The 13,127-nt window shown below is 48.5% G+C and overlaps 1 protein-coding gene across 2 annotated transcripts in view; it reads left to right on the forward strand.

Annotated features, from left to right (window-relative positions):
* Positions 1-284: 284 nt before the first annotated feature.
* CDRT1 (CMT1A duplicated region transcript 1) overlaps positions 285-13,127 on the forward strand; it is a 31,830-nt gene continuing 18,987 nt past the window's right edge. For both annotated transcript variants that reach the window (XM_044939235.2, XM_044939236.2), the window contains exons 1-7: positions 285-2,043; positions 5,561-5,737; positions 7,531-7,734; positions 7,829-7,956; positions 8,758-8,880; positions 10,016-10,125; positions 11,888-12,088. In XM_044939235.2, coding sequence (XP_044795170.2) covers positions 1,539-2,043; positions 5,561-5,737; positions 7,531-7,734; positions 7,829-7,956; positions 8,758-8,880; positions 10,016-10,125; positions 11,888-12,088 — 1,448 coding nt within the window. In that variant the 5' untranslated portion in view covers positions 285-1,538. The remainder of the gene's footprint in view (positions 2,044-5,560; positions 5,738-7,530; positions 7,735-7,828; positions 7,957-8,757; positions 8,881-10,015; positions 10,126-11,887; positions 12,089-13,127) is intronic.

Below are 13,127 nucleotides of genomic sequence, written 5' to 3' on the forward strand. Positions count from 1 at the left end.
ATTCCCTTGGACTGCAAGGAGATCCAACCAGTCCATCCTAAAGGAGATCAGTCCTGGGTGTTCATTGGTAGGACTGATGTTGAAGCTGAAACTCCAATACTTTGGCCACCTGATGTGAAGAGCTGACTCATTTGAAAAGACCCTGATGCTGGGAAAGATTGAGGGCAGGAGAAGAAGGGGATGACAGAGGATGAGATCGTTGGATGGCATCACTGACTCAATGGACATGGGTTTGGGTAGACTCCGGGAGTTGGTAATGGATAAGGAGGCTTGGTGTGCTGCGGTTCATGGGGTCACAAAGAGTTGGACACAACTGAGCGACTGAACTGATCTGAACAGTTGTCTCCCTTTTACAGATGAGGAGACTGAAGCATAAAGGGTTAAGTAATCCACCTGTGTTCACAGACCTCGTGAGCAGCTGGGCTGGGGTCCAAACCCCGGGGTCTGACCCCAGACTACCCACTCTTCTCCGCTCAGCTGTGGTGTCTCCAGACACCAGGGTTGGCATGTGATTGAAGCTTGAAGAGACCCCAAATATATGCTCAGGCCCAATGACATTTTTTTCACTAAGGAGTTTTACCTGCAGAGATTTCCATTTAGGATTATTTTTTTTTATTATTTATTTACTGTAATATGTGTATTTACTTGGCTGTGGTTGGGTCTTGGTTGTTATTTATTTACTTTAGTATTTGTATTTACTTGGCTGTGGTTGGGTCTTGGTGGCAGGCCTTAGGATCTTCCTTGTGTTATCAGGGATCTGGCATCGCAGTGCAGACTCTGTAGTTGTGGCTCATGGGCTTAGTTGTTCCTCGGCATGTGGGATTGTGGTTTGCAGACCAGGGATTGAACTCACACCCTCTGGGTTTTATGGGCAGCATCTTCACCACTAGACAGCCAGGGAAGTCCCTTGGTTAGCATTCTGAAACACTTAAGTAACTTGAAAAGTGAAGTGAAACTGAAGCAAAAATGTTCGTCACTCAGTCATGTCTGACTGTAGCCTACCAGGCAAACATATATTAAGCATTTATGTTTTCACTTTGATGTTAAGAAGATAGCTATAAACGTATGCAAGATCATTCTAACTAAACAGCCATCCACAGAAGCCTCCATCTAATTTCATATTCATAAATATTTAAAATTCATTCACAACAACAATGGAAGCCTCAACACCAGGCTCCACCATATATTTTTCTCTTCAAAAGGGGTCTATCCACTGTCTAGATTTGACCACCTCTCTTCCTGTTCTAGAAATGAGATGACCATCTCTTTCAGAATATACAGCAACTGCCTCCCTCTGAGCAGCACCAGGCTTAGGAGATTTACGGTAAAGGCATGTTTCCTAGGAGGTCAGTACTGAAAGCCAGACTCAACCGGCAGTTTCTGGGAGAGAGAACTTCTCCACCCTATTGCAGCAGTGTACCTTTTCTTCAGGAGATGCTCATATTGGAAAAGGCTCAACTGGGATACTCATCAGCGTCTCCTGTCCGTCTGGGGTTTGGCCGTGGGCAAGGATAAAATGAGCCAGTCCTCTCGGGGCCATGGAAAACCTGGAGTCCAGGCTTAAGAATGCCCCGTACTTTCGCTGTGAGAAGGGAAATGATTCTGTCCCTGTGTGCCAGAAGTGTGAAACGTGCGTCCTGGCCTGGAAGATCTTCTCCACGCGAGAGTGGTTCTGGAGGGTGGGTGCTGGGTTCCAGAGGAGGTTCCTGGTGAGTGTCCTGCAGCAACTGGACAGCCTGTACTTGTTACACTACTTCCTAACCCTCCTGCAGACCACGCAGGGCAAGGATCTGGTCTACCACAGGACCCGGGTCGACCTGAGCAGGAAGGAGGGCAAGATGATCCAGTCCTCCTGGAACCAAAAGCTGGATGAAACGGTGGAGCAGAAGATGCGGGAGGCTCTACATTGGCTCCAGAACAGCAGCCAGCGGATGAAGGCCAACTACACGCTCCTGCTGCTGCAGATGTGTGACCCCAGCTTGCTGCTCACCGCCACTGACGTCATCAGAGTCCTGTTTCTGAGAGAGTGGGGTGACGCCTCAGGTAAGTGAGGCCATAGGTAGAGAGACCGGGGGTCCCTGGAGACAAGGAGCCTGTGAAGGGATGGGAGGTGTGGACGAGCTCAGGTTGACGGGCATTTCCAGATGGCAGGTGGTGGTGGGCTAGTTGCTCAGTTGTGTCCGACTCTTGGTGACCTCATAGACTGTAGCCTGCCAGGATCCTCTGTCCATGGGACTCTCCAGGCAAGGATTCTGAAGTGGGTTGCCATTTCCTTCTCCACAGGAACTTCCCAGGATACAACTCAGGTCTCACCTGCATTGCAGGCAGATTCTTTACTGACTGAGCCACCATCCTGGTGCCTGGTCCTGTTGACTGAAGGAGAAGCTGCTGAAATGTGACTTCCTTCTGGAAAATGATGAAATGACACATGCAGAAGGAACTTTCAGCTGTCAAGTGTGGCTCAGGGACTTCTTCATCCCTGAAGCCCAGAAGTGGCTGGTCCTGCTGTCTCTGCTCATTAGTGCCGGGCCGGTTCTCGCCTCAGTGCATTCAGGATTGAAGTGGGTTTGGGAGGGGGTTAAGGTTACTGCTGACTTGTTTTGCCCTTCAGTTTGCACTGCACGGAAACCAGGCCAAGAGGTCCAAACCTAGGACTTTTCTCCATTCAGTCAAAGTCAAAGTGTTAGTCACTCAGTCGTGTCCTACTCTTTGTGACCCCATGGACTGTAGCCCACCAGGCTCCTCTGTCCATAGGATGCTCCAGGCGAGAATACTGAAGTCGGTTGCCATTCCCTTATCCAGGGGATCTTCTTGACTGAAGGATCGAACCTGGGTCTCCTGCATTGCAGGCATATTCTTTACCGCCTGAGCCACCAGGGAAGCCCTATTTCCATTCATTCCACTGTATTCCTTGCTTGGACATGAAATTGAACCTGGATGTGGAGTTTATCCAAAGCTGGGTCAGATGTTATTGTTTAGTCTCTAAGTTGTGTCTGACTCTTTGCGACCCCATGGACTGTAGTATGCCAGGCTCCTCTGTCCTCCACTATCTCCCAGCTATGCTATGCTAAGGCACTTCAGTCGTGTCTGACTCTGTGCGACCCCATAGACGGCAGCCCACCAGGCTCCCCCGTTCCTGGGATTCTCCAGGCAAGAACACTGGAGTGGGTTGCCATTTCCTTCCCCAAAGCAAGAAAGTGAAAAGTGAAAGTGAAAGTGAAGTCTCTCAGTCGTGTCCGACTCTTAGCAACCCCATGGATTGTGGCCTAATAGGCTCCTCCATCCATGGGATTTTCCAAGCAAGAGTACTGGAGTGGGGTGCCATTGCCTTCTCCGACTATCTCCCAGAGTTGGCTCAAATTCATATCCCTTGAGCCAATGGTGCTATCTAACCATCTCATCCTCTGCCACTCCCAGCCCCTTGCCTTCAGTCTTTCCCAGCAACAGGGTCTTTTCTAGTGGATCTGATCTTCACATTAGGTGGCCAAAATATTGGAGCTTCAGCTTCAAGGAGCATCAGTCCTTCCAATGAATATTCAGGGTTGACTTCCTCTAGGATTGACTGGTTTGATCTGGCTGTCCAAGGAACTTCTCAAGAGTCTTCTGGAGGCATGAAAGGACTGAATAAGGCTGGGATAGGAGTTCTCCATTATTGGTATCAGAATCACTTGGAAGGCTTATTGACACCCAGGTGGCTGTGGTCCTTCCCCAGAGCTCCTGACCCAGCAGGTATGATGTGGGTTATGAGTCTGCATTGCTAACATGTTGCTAGGAGATGCTGATATTGGTCCGTGAACCTCATTTTGGGAGCCAGTGGTCCAGTCTGTTGGTGAGAAGGTGTTGGCCAGCTGGACTAGGGCAGCAAAAGCAGCCAGAAAGGAGGCAAGGGACTGGGGTTTCAGGGGGCTGTCTAGAAAGGCAAGCAGAGGTTTAGTGGCATGGGAGAAGGTTGGAAGGGGGCAAGAGATGGAGAGATTCAGAGGTTGAACTCTTGAGAGTGGGGGATTCCTGCTGTCCATGAGACCTGGAGTGTGGTCCTGTTTGCAGACTCATAGAATTTCAAGACGGAGAAGGCAATGGCACCCCACTCCAGTACTCCTGCCTGGAAAATCTCATGGGCGGAGGAACCTGGTAGGCTGCAGTCCATAGGGTCGCTAGGAGTCGGACACGACTGAGCAACTTCACTTTCACGCGTCGGAGAAGGAAATGGCAACTAGCTCCAGTGTTTTTCCCTGGAGAATCCCAGGGACAGGGGAGCCTTGTCGGCTGCTGTCTATGGGGTTGCACAGTCGGACACGACTGAAGCGACTTAGCAGCAGCAGCAGGGGACTATTAGGGGCTTCCCAGGTGGCTCAGTGGGTAAAAATTCCTGGGTTGGGAAGATCCCCTGGGGAGGAAATAGCAACCTCTTCCAGTATTCTTGCCTGGAGAATCCCATGAACAGATGCGGGCTATAGTCCCTGGGGTTGCGAAGAGTCGCGGCTGAAGAGGCTGAGCATGCACGCAGAGGGCTATTAGAACCTGATAAAGGCACTTGCTTTCTTTGGTGTGTCCAGGAAGTAAAAGAATAATTATATGGAATGAAGAAGTGGTGGAGAAAGGTAGAGAATCCTATCAGTTAGGTTAGAGATTGACCAGTCCAGCACCTTTATTTTGTGGGTAATGATGTTGAAGTTCAGCGAATCTGAGTGACTTGGTTGTGGTCATCCGGTTGGGGGGTAAAAACCAGGCCTCCCATCCTAAGCATCTCCCATGGGCAAGGCTGCCCTTCAGACAGGGAAGCAAATCTGCCCACACACGTGCCCTGCTCTGAGGTCCTCCTCCACCGTAGGAATCATCTTGTATTTACAGGTCTCCCTCTCCTAGGGGAGCTTCTCTATTAAAAATGAAATTTTCTAATTTGACTCAAGGGCATGTATTCATATCACTGAAGAAAATTAAGTAAGTGCTTCAAAAAAGCAATCCCTCTTTCAACTCCTGCCTCTTTCTCTCTCTTTTCCTCCTTCCTTCTCTCTCAGTCTCTATCTATCCTTGCATATATAGAGAACTGATGAGGTTTGCAGTGGAGGCAGGGTGGCAAAGGCTAACAGAGGCTTTCTATGACTTTTGTGTAGAAACTCAGAGGCCCCTAAATAAAAACAGACATGACTGGCCTGGTCTGTTTTGTGTGCTGCTGCTACTGCTGCTAAGTCGCTTCAGTCGTGTCCGACTCTGTGCGACCCCATAGACGGCAGCCTGCCAGGCTCCGCCGTCCCAGGGATTCTCCAGGCAAGAATACTGCAGTGGGTTGCCATTTCCTTCTCCAATGCATGAAAGTGAAAAGTGAAAGTGAAGTCGCTCAGTCGTGTCCGACTCTTAGCGACCCCATGGACTGCAGCCCACCAGGCTCCTCTGTCCATGGGACTCTCCAGGCAAGAGTACTGGAGTGGGGTGCCAGGGCCTTTTCCGCTGTTTTGTGTAGATTTAAAAGAAACCGATAGACCAAAAGCCACTTTTCTTCAGCACTTCCTCTCCATGCACCTGTTTCAAGGGCCACTCGTCTTGGTCTTTTGTTCTTCAGGGACTGACCCAGAATTTACCAACATGTTTTTCATCCCTGAGAAAGGCCACACACACTCGTGTGACACCTCACAAGTCTGCTGGGCAGCCAGAACCAGGCACACAACCTTCCCATTGTCCAAAGCTACAGGAAAAGCAAGCTTGCATGACCTTGTGCAGCGGGGAGCAGCCACTGCTGGTAAGTCCGCTGGTGGCAGGAAAGCCCAAGGGGAGGGGTCCCTGTGGACCTGGAGGGGCTGGCAGGTGATGGAATCTGAGGAGGACAGATGTGGGCAACTCACACTCATTTGTTGTCTACAAAGTGGGCTGGCACTCTGGTGTTTATTCCCTCATTTAATCCCATGTCTGGTAAGTGGGCTTCTCCAATGGCTCAGCTGGTAAAGAATCCGGCTACAATGCAGGAGACACAGGTGATGCAGGTTTGATCTCTGAGTCGGAAAGATCCCCTGGAGGAGGAAAATGGCAACCCACTACAGTCTTCTTGCCAGGAGAATCCCATGGACAGAGGGGCCTGGTGGGCTAATCCATGGGGTCACAGAATCAGGCACAAGTGAGCGACCGAGCATGCACATGTTCACTGGTGAGGTGAGAAACAAGGATGAAAATCAGTGTGATCCTAAGTCTCCCTCTGCACCAGGTTGTATCCCTTGGTCTAGCCCCCCGACCTCTGGTACAGGGAAGGGGAGGGGCACCTCCAGGATCCAACCCACCAGGAGCTATTTTTGCAGCACTGGATTCAGTCTTTATTTATTTGTTTGACTCTTCGAGGTCTTAGTTGTGGCATGTAGGATCTTTAGTTGTGGCATGAGGGACCTAGTTCCCTGACCAGGGATTGAACCCAGGCTCCTGGACTGGGAGTGCGATCTTTACCACTGGGCCACCAGGGCTGTCCCTGGATTCAGTCTTGAGGTGGAAATAAGAGCAGTGGGGAATTGGGCTCTGACCTTAAGCCTGTCCTCAGTTGGTTTTTGAATCAAGACACATACATGGAAATATAGGAAACACAAAGCATAGTTTCTAAAATGCTTTTTATATGGAAATTTTGAAGTTTCAAAAAATAGGTTTGTTTTTGTTGTTCAGTTACTAAGTCGTGTCTGATTCTTTGTGTCCTCATGGACTGCAGTGCTCCTTCCTGTCTCCTCCCCTGTTCCTGGAGCTTGCTCAAACTCCTGTCCATCGAGTCGATGATGCCATCCAACCATCTCATCCTGTTTCCCCCTTCTCCTCCTGCCTTCCATCTTTCCTGGCATCAGAGTCTGTTCCAAGGAGGTAGAACAGTGTAATCGTCACCCGTGTAACTGTCTTCCAGGCTCAATAATCGTCACCATCTTGTCCATCTCATTTCATCCACCCCTCTCTTCTGAAATTGTCTGAGACCTTTTCTTGTTGGGATCCTTTAAAGGGAACTCTGGACACCATGCCTTTCACCAGCAGGGCAGTTTTCATGCTGCAGATGTCACCTTGAGCTGGGAATGCTGAAAACTGCTTGTGTGCTTGGTTAGGGGAAATTGTATTTGCACTTTGGCAGAAGAAATGACCAAAGCTCAGTGGCCTCAGGGTAGACTCTGATGAGCTCTGTTTTGGTGGGGGAGCTTTTGGCAAGGACTTGCTCTGGGCCTGGTGGTGGTGGTAGTTTAGTTGCCAAGTCATGTCTGACTTTTTTGCAGCCCCGCATAGAGTCGGACCCTATTGAACGACCAAGCACATACATGCATGAGCTGTAGCCCACCAGACTCCTCTGTCCATTGGATTTCCCAGGCAAGAGTACCAGAGTGGGTTGACATTTTCTTCTTCAGGGGATCTTCCTGGCCAAGGGACTGAACATGGATCTCCTACATTGCAGGCAGATTCTCTACTGGCTGAGCCACCAGGGAAGCCCAAAAGTGCTCGGAGAAAGCACATGTCCCTGGGTGGGCTTGGACTCATCCTAAAGATGCCCCAGTTGTGCCCCCTTCCCTGGTTTCCCTCTAGAAGTACAGTGGAAGAGTTCGCTCCAGTGTATTTCCGAGATGAACAGGCTATTTTCTGAAAAAGCCAGTGTGTCCAAATCAGGCTTGGCCCCGGCCACTGATGTGCTGCTGGAGCTGGACACCGTCAGAGAACTGTCCTCCGGGGTCAGCAGGTACCGCGACTTCATCCGCCAGCTGCCCATCCATCTCTCCAAGTATATTCTAAGTATGCGGGGCCTGTTGGGGGGTTTCTCAAGCACCCCCTCTCCCTCCTCGTGGCCCAGGTGGGAGGTTCCCAGGCCCACCTCTTGTTTCTCCAGGTTTGCTGGATAGGAGCACCTTGAACAGGTGTAGCTTTGTGAGCCAGCACTGGGCGGCGCTAGCACAGCAGGTCAAGGCCGACCTGTCCATGCACTCCTTCATCCAGCACCAGATCACCTTCCTGCAGGTACGGCCTGTCTGGGAGGGACAGGTCAGACCAGCCTCCTTTCTGCCAAGCCTTCCCGTCTGTGGTGGCCCCCGAGCTGGCCTCCAGCTCCACGTGGGCTGCTTCCTCACTGCCCTCATGTCCAGACTCCCAATCACCACTGACTCTCTAGAGGGAAGCTCCCCGTCTAGAAGCCCCGCAGGCAGAGAGAGGCAGAGCCTTCCCCACGCCCCGCGGAGCTGTGAGCTTTCCCCAGGGAGCCTTACCAGAGCTTGTGCCATAAGAGAGCCTCACGTACACAGATATTTACAAGGCCACAAAGTGTATTTTTAGGTTATGATGCACTATTCCCTGGATAGTAACCACCTCTGGCATTTACAGTTCTGTCTCTTGCTTGAAGCCTGACCCTAAATCAGGGGTTCCTGGTAGTTTGGTTTTTTCCCAGCAGAGGGAGGGGACAGGAGACAGATGAGGAGGCCCTGAGACAGGCCACATGCTGGAGGCTGGGGACCACCCACCGTTCTTTTTTTTTATTAATTAATTTATTTTAATTGGAGGCTAATTACTTTACAATATTGTAGTGGTTTTTCCTGCACATTGACATGAATCAGCCATGCCACCCACCGTTCTTGCTGGTCCTCCCTGGATGTTTGATGTCATTACCCTCCTCGAGCCAGTCTGCCCATACCACTGGCCCAACTCTCCAGGCCCAGGCCTTCCTGGGCCAGCGCTTGTCCGTCTTTCAGACCCTACCAAGCACTAGTTTTTAGTTTTCTCTTGGAGTGTAAGGACAAAGAATAACTTTTCTGTTATTTCCCCCAGGGGTCCTACACCAGGGGAATAGACCCTAATTACGCCAACAAGGTTATTATCCCAATTCCGAAAATGACGGATGATGGGAAGCGCCTACGTGTGAAAAATCAGAAGTGGAAACTGAGAACGAAGGTGGGTTCTGATGGCATCTGGGGTAAGTGACTGTAGGGCGTCCTTTCTTACTGGCCACGGAAGGCCGAAGTCCAGGCTCGGACCTCACGTAAGGATGTCAGACATCAGAGGGTACAGGATAGAGCATATTATGGATGTGGGGTATGGAGGATATGGGATAGAGCATATGGATGTGGGTTATGGAGGATATGGGATAGAGCATATGGATGTGGGGTATGAAGGATATGGGATGGAGAATATGGATGTGGGGTATGGGAGGTGACATACCCTAAGAAGGAGGCCAGGGTCTTGTGCTGTGTGTCTGTAAGCAAGTGATTTCCTCTCCTTAAGCCTTATCTTCCTCATCTGTTAAGTGAGGGCTCATTTGGGTGTCTTCTTAAAGTTCTTCCTGACTGCGTCTCCCACATTAGGTCCTATGTCCCTGACACCAAGCATCTAGTGGGCAACTCAGAGCCAGCAGCAAAGTCAGGATCACTGGGTGTCCCCACCACTGGGCTGTCCCTGCATTTCATGGCTGCAGAAGTCTGTGGCTGGGGATGGGGAAGGATGTGGGGGCAGGGCCTCTCTGAGGCTACCCTCTCTGAGGCTCAGCTGTCTCATCTGTGACATGATGAGAATACTTGGTAGGGCAGGTGACATGCTGTGTGATACAGCTGTGAGGAGATGAGGGTTGCTGATGTGTGAAGACCTGGACACACAAGGCCCAGAGCGTGCAGCAGTGATTTCACTTGTGCCTCGAGTTCCCACAAGTGTGCTCTGTACTGTCACATGTACACAACATGAACATAAATCCCTGGGTTCCATGAAATGGTCAGTCAAAGGGCACCAGTGACTTTATTTTGCATGCATCTTGGTCCTGAGCTCAGTTTAAAAAAGTTGTGTTATCAGCAGCACCGGACGTTCACAGAATCAGAGGTGGAAGAAGAATCAGGACCCTTGACTCAGTATTTTCGCACTCAGGGTTTCCTTTTCTCACTGGTTGGCCCCCTCCCCATCACCACGTAGCGGTTGCCACGGCCTGAAGAGGAGAAGGCCACGGACCCCTGCACCCTTGCCAGGGGGAATCCCAAGGTGCATGCCTGGGGCTCTGGGTCAGGTTGCCGCTGTCCTTTGACTGCGGGTGTTCCCTTGTTAGAATGACTACAACCTGTGGACTGCATACCAGAACCAGGAGACTCAGCAGGTGCAGATGGAGGAGAGGAATGTCTTCTGTGGCTCTTACAACATCCGCATCCTCTCTGACACGTAGGTACTAGGCTCAGAATCTAGGGCCCAGGGCCCCTGGACTACCCATGCAAGCATCTGAGGATTCCCATGACCCTCACTCACTGGAAAAGCAATCCTTCTTCACCTGAAACTCCAGTCCCAAACCCATCTGGAGACTTGGTGCTTGATTTTTGCACCATTCTCAGTAGAGGGTGGGCTTCCCTGGTGGCTAAGTGGTAAAAGAATCTGCCTGTCAATCCAGGGGACATGGTTTCGATCCCTGGGTGGAAAACACCCCTTGGGGGAGGAACTGGCAACCCACTCCAGCATCCATGCCTAGGAAATTCCATGGACAGAGGAGCCTGGCAGGCTACAGTCCATGGGGTTGCAAAAGAGTTGGACATGACTTAGCAACTAAACGACAAACAGTTGTGGGTGGAGGACACTCTGCCCTTACAAATTTTGGGTACACTGACCAGCAACCTTTTGCACAATTCACATGCCTGAAATCTTTTTAAACTATCTTTACTGTTTAATTCTTATTTTAGAAGTAATATATCCTCATTGGAAAAAATATCCACTAAATGCCAGAAAATGTATAGAGAAAAAGAAATCTCTTCTATAATCTCGTCACATAGAGATAACTACCATTAATATTGATGTCTATCGTAGAATTTTTTCTTGGCATGTATAAATACATATTTTAAATAGAAATGGAGCTATGCTATATATATTTTGGTAACCCACTCTAGCAAAGTACTGTGTCTTTTCATGTTAAATATGAAAATGGTATTTATGGTAACTATGGAGCGTGACATCATTTGAATATGCCAGAAGAAGATCCTTTCATAATGTCAACTTCCTGACATATTTTAGATCTAGGACTTCACTCTTTATTCAAAAAGTTTTGTGAAGGACATCTTTTATTCTATTTTTGGCTATGAACCTTACTAACAAACTGCATCTTGACCAGTCAAATAGGGGGTGGACAGAACAGATGGGAAAAGGCAGAGCTGAGTGTTTATGAGTAGTATGGTGATACGTGCTCTTTAGCAGAGAGAATGACAGGTTGAACTCTAGATATGACAAATAGAATGAGGGCAAAAATGTCAGGAATTGCTCCTCATATTTAGAGTGACTATCCATCCCAAACAGCGCTGCTTTACTCTGTGGTCCTCAAATAATTAATAATAGTGTCCCCTTTCATGATAAAAAAATCTCAGTTTGGACAATAAAATTTTTGGTCATCCTTATGATTGGAAAATTAATTCAACTCACCCTATTTTGTTGGATTTCATACTGATTGAGGGCAGGGTCCATCCATATCTTACTCGTCTTTGTATTTCCCATGAGCACCTATTAGCACAAGACTTTGCCCCTAATGTAGTATGCTCACTGGATATTGGTTAAGGGAAACAATGACAGCAGGGGGATATGCAGTGGGTATAGGGCTTCCCAGCTGTGTTCTTCTGAGGTTTTCTGTAAAAAAAGGTTTCCGTGGTCAGATAAAGCAGAAAATGCTGCACACTCTGTTCTCTGTCCTGGGGATTTATTATACATTAGCAGAAATTGTTAAAATAGTTGTGCCTTTTATGTTTAGGTTTTAAATCTAGTTGAAATGCATTTTTGTTACAGTGTGAGGAAGGGATCCATCAGGGCTTATTAACACTAGGCCTTGCCTTTTGCTACATCCCTTGCTGGATGGATCTTCCATGATGGCATTGCTATAGGCGAAAGGCACTGTACTAAGTAGTTCCATGGTTCTCTTCTCTCCTGGTGCATCTTTTTCCTGGCAACTCAGGTGGGACAGAAACAGAATCATCCACTACTCTGGGGGAGATTTGTTAGCCGTGTCATCCAATCGAAAGATCCAGCTTCTGGACATCATACGTGTAAAGGAGATACCCATCAGGTTTCGAGGCCATGCTGGGAGTGTCCGGGCCCTCTTCTTGTGTGAAGAAGAAAACTTTCTCCTGAGTGGGAGTTATGACCTGAGTATCAGGTAAGTGGTCCAAGAAAGTTGTGGTCCTCACCTTGCCCAGGCTTAAACACAGCTTGTGGAAAAAGCATGTGTGCTTTTACGTTTTTTCGCATTTTATGCAAAAGTTATTCTAAATGATGCTGACTTCTAGAATAACCCATAATTTTTTTTGGCAAGATAAAAACCAAAAATTTGTATATTGTTTAAACTTTGAGTGAGATAGATTTATAGTAATTATTAGATTTATTTTCTAGCTGAAGGCTACGAATCGGAAAGTATTTTCTTTAGTATTCTTAGATGAAAGCATAATTTATATTTCTTTTTACAGATTCCTTCAGGGAAAGTAGTTTTTTCTGTGGGTGTGAAACCTGGTATGGAAGCTAAATAGTGATAAAAGTGTATATATACAAATATTTTTAAACAATATAATAAACACTCATGTGCTCATTACTCAGGTCAAGAAGTAGGGCATTCAGTTCAGTTCAGTTCAGTCACTCAGTCGTGTCCGACTCTTTGCAACCCCATGAATTGCAGCACGCCAGGCCTCCCTGTCCATCACCAACTCCCGGAGTTCACTGAGACTCACGTCCATCGAGTCAGTGATGCCATCCAGCCATCTCATCCTCTGTCGTCCCCTTCTCCTCCTGCCCCCGATTCCTCCCAGCCTCAGAGTCTTTTCCAATGAGTCAACTCTTCGCATGAGGTGGCCAAAGTATTGGAGTTTCAGCTTTAGCATCAGTCCTTCCAAAGAACACCCAGGACTGATCTCCTTTAGAATGGACTGGTTGGATTTCCTTGCAGTCCAAGGGACTCTCAAGAGTCTTCTCCAACACCACAGTTCAAAAGCATCAATTCTTTGGCACTCAGCTTTCTTCACAGTCCAACTCTCGCATCCATACATGACTACTGGTAAAACCATAGCCTTGACTGGACGGACCTTTGTTGTCAAAGTAATGTCTCTGCTTTTGAATATGCTATCTAGGTTGGTCATAACTTTCCTTCCAAGGAATAAGCGTCTTTTAATTTCATGGCTGCAGTCACCATCTGCAGTAATTTTGGA

This window comes from Bubalus bubalis, chromosome 3 (assembly GCF_019923935.1).
Source record: "Bubalus bubalis isolate 160015118507 breed Murrah chromosome 3, NDDB_SH_1, whole genome shotgun sequence".
In the NCBI taxonomy this organism is placed as follows: Eukaryota; Metazoa; Chordata; class Mammalia; order Artiodactyla; family Bovidae; genus Bubalus; species Bubalus bubalis.